Source organism: Monodon monoceros, unplaced genomic scaffold (genome assembly GCF_005190385.1).
Source record: "Monodon monoceros isolate NGI ecotype Baffin Bay Population unplaced genomic scaffold, NGI_Narwhal_1 Super_Scaffold_20, whole genome shotgun sequence".
NCBI lineage: Eukaryota > Metazoa > Chordata > Mammalia > Artiodactyla > Monodontidae > Monodon > Monodon monoceros.
In genome coordinates this window covers 101000123-101008269 of record NW_021703777.1, presented here as the reverse complement: position 1 = coordinate 101008269, position 8147 = coordinate 101000123, and the positions used below count along the sequence as shown (strand labels likewise).

General features: G+C 52.4%; 1 protein-coding gene across 2 annotated transcripts in view; it reads left to right on the top strand.

The window, feature by feature from the left end:
- Window positions 1–2421: 2421 nt before the first annotated feature.
- The window catches only part of EVC2 (EvC ciliary complex subunit 2), a 142298-nt gene continuing 136572 nt past the window's right edge, over window positions 2422–8147 (top strand). For both annotated transcript variants that reach the window (XM_029235123.1, XM_029235125.1), the window contains exon 1: window positions 2422–2622. In XM_029235123.1, coding sequence (XP_029090956.1) covers window positions 2422–2622 — 201 coding nt within the window. The remainder of the gene's footprint in view (window positions 2623–8147) is intronic.

The window sequence follows — 8147 nt, the reverse complement described above, 5'->3', positions numbered from 1 at the left end:
TTCCAGCTTCCCGGCACTGCCCAGCCGGAGGGAGGAGCCTGGACCCTCCGCCCAAAACTTTGAACCACCCCCGCCTCCAGCCCTGCCTTTGCACTGAGCATGCCCGGCTAGAGGCGTGCTTCTCTGCCAGGAGGACCTTTTGAGAGGAGTCTTGTTTTGCACGGGCCTCTTGACTTCCAGAGGGGGAGGGGACCACAGCCAGGGAGGAGGGTGTTGCTTGGTTGTTTACTGAGTGCTTAGGATTTGTTAAGCATTTAGCCTGATGATCCGAGTAACTTTCTTAACAACCTTCGGAGATGGGCACTATTAACGCGCCCTTCCTCCTGACGAGGCTCAGGGTCAGCACCAAGTGATACATTGCGAGTCTGACTCAGCCTTGCTCCTGACCTCTACCAATTGGCCCCCTTTGGACCGCACAGTCCGGCCTTGCCTCTGAACTTGTTTGCCTGCAGACTCCTGTTTTAATACTATTTTCTTCCAGGATGGTCAATGCTTTCCTCTAAGACTACGTGTAGGGAGATTGTTACACTCAGCCCCTGCTAGCCAGGAGATGCTGCGTGGTCATTCATTCACTCAGCATTTCCAGAGACCCTGCTGTTTGAACCAGCACCAGGGCAGCCACCAACCGGACAAGGTCCACCAGTGAGGATTTCACAGCTATGTGGGGAGATAGGCAGAAGAATTCAGCAACTGTTCTTTCTTTAAGCAACATTTACTGATGCTAGCTCTCTTTCTGGGTGCTGGGGTACACACACAGACACACACACACACACACACACGTGCATGCGCGCACGAATGCACTCACACCCCTACCCTTTGGAGCTTAATTCCCTGTGAGGGCCAGAGCAGGGGTACCATGGGGATCTCTGGGGATCCAGAGAGGGGTTTTGTGTCCTTGACCTGGATGTCCAGCTCAAGTTCCTGGCTTTTTAAATCATTTCCTCTTCACTCCTTCCAAGTTGGCAAGATGGGAACGATTACCTAGATTTACTTTTTATGGATGAAGAAACTGACAGCCAGACAGGAGAAGTGGCTCATTCAAGGTCTTGCAATAGGAAACTGGGCACATGTATTCACACCCGTGTCTGTCTGCTTTCAGGACTCACACTCTCTGCCATGCGGTGCTTCTTAAATGTTTGCTTAGGAGCGGCTCCAAGGCTCCTGGGAACATGTATGAGGACAACCGGAAGTTCTTGCTTTATACTGGTTATTTCCTTGGATACTCAGGCTTTCATTTCTTAAAATGTCGTGTTCTTTGCATGTTTATTATAAGATTGGTTGCATATCGAAATCATCCTTTACATTTCTCACTAATAGAATTAATGCTCCAGCAATATGCTAGCATTTAGTCTTTGGCCTTGTCTCACTCCTGGCACACGCTGCGTACCCCCAAGGACAGTGTACCCTGTGTGGAAAGCTTGGCTAATAAACTCTCAGATTCCCAAACCCCACTGTCTTGTCCCTGTCAAGTCAGGAAAGGACGGTCCTCAGAGGGGCAGGGTAAGGAGGAGCACAGGTGCCAGGCTTCCTGGCCTGAGGCTGCAGACAGCATGACAGGCTGCCCTGCAGGAAGGCTGCAGGAGGGTGAAGAGGTGTAAGCTGTCGCTGGGGGCCCAGGGTAGTAACAGCCCTGCTGCCATGGAGAGTTCTGGGAGTTTGCTCAGCTGCTGCCTCCTGGCTCCAGACACCAACTCCCCTATTTTTGGTTCCCCAGAGAGGTCCCCCAGTGGCTGTCCTGACCACCTGCCCACCCCTCCCTCCTGGGGGAATGTGAGGGTGGCTTCTTGGACATGTCCAAGGGCTCATCCACAGCAAGGGTTCACACAGTGGGAACCTCACTGGGTTGAACAGAACCCAACAGGACATGAACAGTGGCCTTCCTCTCTAGCCTCTGAGCTGCCTTTTCCCTCCCAGCCCCTCTCCTTGCTGTCCTGTGTCCCCATGACCCTGCCTCTCCAAAAGTTTCACAGCTCTCTAATAGGGGGCTGGTGGGCCTGGGCAGACTCCAGATTCAGCGCGGTGTGTGTGTGTCAGGGAAGCCTTGCTGGAGCAGGTGAGTCTGAGCTGAGACTTAGAGAACGGAGGAGGCATCAATGGAGGGGCGCTTGGATCCCCTGAAATCTTTGGAAGCAGGGGTCACCCAATCTGATTTTGGTAGAGACCCCCGGCTGGGGCGCGATCAAACTCAAGTGTGGCTGCCCAGCGCCCGCCGCACCAGCCTGGCTCCCTCCCTCCCACGCCGGTCTTGGTCCTCAGCCTCCTCCGGTCCCGCCAAGCCCCAGATGCCTGTGTCTGTTCCAGAAAACTTTCCGCGGAGGCTCTCACTGAGCATGCTCAGCGGCGGGGCGGGCCTGGGGTCCGGAAGCTGCTCCAACTCGGCCTTCCCCAGCCACGTCTGGGGTCTCGCGTCCCTGGCTGGCGATGGGCTCGGCGGGCGCCCGGGGGCGCGCCGTGTGGGTGCTGGCCGGGGGCCTCCTGGCTGCCGCCCTGGCGCTGCCCGCGGGGTCCGGGGACCGAGGCCGGCTCCCCGCGGACCCGGGGCCCCTCCGGCGCCTCCTCGGTTCCCAGCCTCCCCAGGATCCCCGCTCGGCTCCCGGGGTGGGGCCCGAGCAGACCGCGGAGGTAAGGAGGGCCTGCCCCCAGTCTCGGGACTGAGTTGGGAAGTTTGGCTTCACCCTATACCCGCGGCGGGTAGGCCCCTTCGGGTTAGGGAAATTACCCTAAACGGAGGGCGGGACTGAATTGGGAAGTTTGGTTTCACCCTATACCCGCGGCGGGGAGGCCCCTTCGGGTTAGGGAAATTACCCTAAAGGGAGGGCGGGATCTGAGTAGGATGCAACCCGTGTTCCTTAACGCTTGTGGCCAGAAAACTCCCTGGAAAGGTGGAGACAGCGGTGTGGCTGGTGGCTGTTGGTTTGGACCTTGCCAGAGGCCGGGTCGATCTCCCTAAGCAACCTAAGAGCTCTGTGACCTAGGGCAGGTAGCTTCACTTCTCGTGCCTCGGTCTCCTGATCTGTAACTGTTGCAGGGTCCACCCCAGAGGGCCGATGTGAGTTTAGATGAGCTCAGGAATGTAGGTAGCGCATCTTACACAGGTGAGCGCTTCGGCAGAGTGTAGCAGTTGATAAAAGGCACTATTGTTGGGGTTTCCTGTGACTGCAAATTTAGCCACTTCCCACTTCACCCTGCCCCTTCCTGTGCGGTCCCTAACTTGGGAGGGCACAGAGCTCTGGCTGTCACCCTAGATTTCCCCTCTCCCTCCGCCAAATCTGGTCACCAGTCCCCCTGCCTTTTCCTTCTAATCAGCTCTGATGTCTGCTCCCCACTCCCTTGCCCACCCGGCTGCATCCACTAGGTTCAGTCCCCACTCCTCAGCCTCTGGCCTTTGATGGTTGCTTCCTCTGGGTCACCCTCACACCCTAATTTCCCATCCATTCCTCCCCCCACCTCTAGGTGACCTGCCCATGGTAGACACCTGACCACTCTGCCCCGCCCCCCGCTCGCCACTTATATCCCCTTTCCACCCTGACCCCTGTTGCAAATCCAGGCTTCTGTTCCCAGGAATGTCTGTCCAGTGGTCTGGCCCATCGCTGCCCTGTGGTCCTCCCAGCCCTCCCCCAAGGCCCGGCTCCTCTTGTCCTGTTGAGTTTTCTACCTGTAGACTCCAGGGTGCCTGCTACACTTGCTACAGATTTTTAGGTCTCTTAAATGAGATTCCCTTCACTGTCTATGATTAGTTCTTAGGTTTTCACTAGATAAGACAAAGTAGTAATGCTGTGTCGATTTACTGAGCTTTTATAAAGCTCATGATGAACATTTTCACAAGGTCCTTTCACTTGCTCCTGTCTGGTGTGGTGGGAAGTATCTGGCCCATTTTGCTGATGAGAAAACCAAGGCCCAGGGAGCCAAATCCCCAGGCCTGTCCTGTGCTCTCACAATGGCTGTCCCTTTCAGAGCTCACTCACCTGTCCTCACCTGATCTTTCATTTGGGAAGCCAATGCCAGAACATTTACATGGATGCTAGGCTCTACAAAAGAGTGCTTTGAAAACTGGAACCCAAATGCTCACATAACTTATTGTCTCTCCCCTCCTGCAAAGGGTGAGCTAACAGCCAGTTTACAACTGTTTCCCAGTTGTTCTAAAACTGCTGTGTCCAGTACATTGGCTCTGGCCACGCTGTGGCTGTTTGAATTTAAACGTTTCAGGTGCCCGATGGCCCCATGTGCTAGTGGCTCCCATATTGGACAGCCCAGACCATAGAGCATTTCCATCATCCCAGAAAGTGCTATTGGAAGTTTGTCAGAAGGAGAGAAACAGTGAAGGCTTGAGTGGACAAGAGGCTTCTGAGTGTTTATGGAAGGGCCTTTAGGTGCCAGACTGTTCTGGGTGCTTGAGATACAAGGGGACAAGACAGTCTCTGCTCTTAGACCTGCATTCTTGGGGCAGGAGAAAGACACTAAGTGGTGTTAATCTATAGTGTGGCAGTTGGTGGTCAGGCTGTAGAGAGAAATACAGTGGGCAAAGTGGACTGGCAGAGATGACCTTGAGAGCCGTGGTCAGGGTGGAAGGCGCTTTTAGGAGATGACAGTTGAGCAGAGCCTTGGCTGGAATGAGGGAGGGGCATGGGTGCTTCTGGAGAAAAACTTTCCAGAGTGAGATCATAGTGAGGACAAAGGCCAGAGGTGGGAAGTGCTTAGTGTGGCCCAGGACCAGTAAGGAAGCTGGTGTGGCCTGAGTAGGGGTCCGGGGAGAAGGGAGGAGGGGGACGAGGTGAAGCTAGAGGGTGAGGAGGGGCCAGATCAGGAAAGGCCCTGTGGCCCATGGTTAAGACTGGCTGTTATTTTGAGTTAGATGGAAGCCATGGGTGAGTGTTGAGCAGAAAAGTGGCTTGCTCTGACTCGTCTTTTTTTTTTTTTATGCGGTACGCGGGCCTCTCACTGCTGTGGCCTCTCCTGTTGCGGAGCACAGGCTCTGGACGCACAGGCTCAGCGGCCATGGCTCACGGGCCCAGCCGCTCCGCGGCATGTGGGATCTTCCCGGACAGGGGCACTGCATCGGAGGGGGACTCTCAACCACTGCGCCACCAGGGAAGCCCTGACTCGTCTTTTTAAAGCATCCCCATGGCAGGTGTGGGAGTAGAGGATAGAGGGCAGAGGTGGAAAGAAAAACCAAGAGAGGAGGCATGTGGGAGACCAGGCAGACGATGGAGGTGAAATGGACCAGGGAGGTTAGTGGAGGGCTGCTGAGAAGTTGTGGATTGGGGATATACTTTGAAAGTAGAGCCAGGGGATTTGCTGGGATTGGATGTGGGTTGAGAGAGAGGAAGAGAGGAGTGAAGGATGAAACCAAGGACTTGGGCCTGAGCAGATGAGAGACTAGAGATGTCATTAGCTAATATGCAGAAACCTCGGAGGCAATCAGGAATTCTGATTTGGTCTTGTTGAGTTTGACATACCTATGAGGCATCCAGGTAGAGATGTACAGGAGAGTGGTGGATGGGTGAGTCTTGATCTGGGGGAGGAATCTGAGCTGGAGATCTATATCAAGGAGTGGACAGTGTACACAGGCCTTTAACCCCACAGGGCCTGGCTGAGTTCCTGTTGGGAGTAAGTATGGTTTGGTTTGAGAAGAGTGAGGCCTTAGGGCAGAGGCCTGGAGCAACACCAGGGCCAGGCATCCAGCAAAGGAGATAAGACCAAGACTGTGACCCACAGGTCAAGGGAGGAAAGTATTTCAGAGGGAGAGAGGGCTCCCCAAAGATGTTCACATACTGATCCCTGGAGCCTGTGAGTGTATTACATCACATGGCGAAGGGAGATTAACATTGCAGGTGGTGTTCAGGTTGCTAATCAGCTGACCTTATAAAAGGGAGGTTATCTCAGAACATCCCGGTGGTCTCAGGGTAATCCCAAGGCTCCTTAAAAATGGGAGAGGGAGGCAGGAGAGAGTCAGAAGATGTGACATTGGAAGGTCAGAGGGATGCACTGGGAGGCCTCAACCCACTGCTGCTGGCTTTGAAGATGGAGGAAGGGGCCGTGAGCTAAGGAGTGTGGGCTGCCTCTAGAGGCTGGAAGAGGCTTACCCAGAGCCTCCAGAAAAGAATGCAGCCCTGCAGACACTTTGATTTTAGCTCAGTGAGACCCATGTCAGACTCCTAACCTCCAGAACCATACAGTAATAAACATGTGTTTGTTTTAAGCCACTCAGTTTGTGATGATTTGTTACAGCAGCCATAGGATGCTAATACGCTCACATACCAAATGCTGCTGGTGAGTTGTGCGCAATAAGGATGGAGAACTGGCTGTGAACTGAGGCCTTGTAGAGGTCCTGGTGACCTTGTCAGGAGCTGTGTCATCTGGGAGAAGGGAATCACCAGGGAGGGGAAGGCTGGATATTGAAGGTGGGTATCGACTGGCAGTTGGTGTGGTGTCTGGGAGAGCAGGCTGCTCACGGTGGCCAAGGAGCCCCCAGAGAGTCTCCCCTAGGCTAGTGAGACCCAGGATCCGGCGAGACCTCAGGGAGCCACAGCCAAGGGTCCCCAAGGGTCCCTGGCACTTGAGGGCTTCCTGAGTCATTTGCTACCTGGGATCCTGCCCCTCCCCATCAAGTGGAAGCATCTGTTGGGAAGGGGACCTCTGTCCGTCGGTGAGGTCAGGGACCTGCCACAGAGCCTGCCGAGTGGTAAAGGCTGGGTGAAAGAATAGATGGAAAGTTCCAGGGGCAGGGGTCGTATAGGCAGTCGTGTAGGAGTTGGGTGCCCCGTGGCACCACTGTTTGCCCCAGAGACCTCACGAATGAATTCTAGTCTTTTCTGGTTAACAGACTTTAGTTCTTAGAACAGTTTTTGATTTTAGAAAAATTGTACACATGGTAAAGAAAATTCATATATATTCCCCCCAATACACAGTTTCCCCTACTATTAGTGTCTTACATTAGTAAGATACATTTATTACAGTTAATGGTCTAACCTTGATATGCTATTGTAAAAGTCCATAGTTTATTCGGATTTCCTTAGCTTTTGTGCCCAATGTCCTTTTCTGTCCCAGGACCCCATCCAGGACACCACTTTACATGTAGCTGTCACTTTCCTTGTCTTGAGGACCTCAGCAATTTAGAGAGGACTGGGCAGGTATTTTGCAGGGTGCCCTCTGTTGGGATTCATCTTGGTGCATCTAGTAACATGATTTATCGCTATTGGCGTTTTTTTTTTCATTTGTTTGTTTTCAGATTTCACTATAGTTTATAACAGTGAAAAAACACCCACCTAGTCCTAAGGGCATATTCAATTTATGAGCATCAAAGGAAGACAGATTTAGAAACATTAAACTGTTGTTTCTATGTTTATAATGATATGCAGCCACATAAAAAATAACGTACAGAACACCTTGTCCTACAAAACAGCTTTGGGGAATTTTCTCTGACTAGAAATTATCCCAGTTTGGGAACATTAGATTAGACATGAACATAAATTCAAGATATTATTAATTTATTTGAAAGAGTTGAACATTTAAGAAGGCTGTTTCTACCAGTGGAAACAAAGATGGAAAACTGTCAAATAATTGTGAGTTGCTTGGAATTCTTCCTGGCTTCCAGGAATTAAATTGGGAAAAGACATCTGCTCACACAGTAAAAATGATCATATTAGTAAATGTTTCCTTAAATGAAACACACAATGACAAAAATGATTCTTTAGTGGATTCCCAGTCAAAGGGAAAGAAATATTAAATAAGTTGGAAACTATGCCATGGTCTTCAATTTCAGAAGTAGAGACTAGCCATTAAGAGGAAGTTTTCTGGGATGTTTCGCTGTCGGTGTTGACCCTGAACTCCCGGCTGGACCAGCGCTGGCCAGGTTGCTCCACTGTGAAATTACCCCCTCCCCCTGCACTGTACCTGTTAGAAGGAGGTCACTATGCGCAGGCTGGATGTATGCTCTTAGGAGATTTTTTTTCCTGCCAGATGGCAGCAAAGACTTATTCCATCCACATCAGTGTCTGGCACACGGCATTCTTCTTCTGAGGAAGTGGCATCTCTTTCCACCTTGTGGAAGGCACGTTATGGATTAGTGGTTGTCCTGGCCACACACACCTGTCCGAGGGGGTCTCGGGGACAACGTTCACATTGGGGGTGGGGGCCCTGGAAGACCC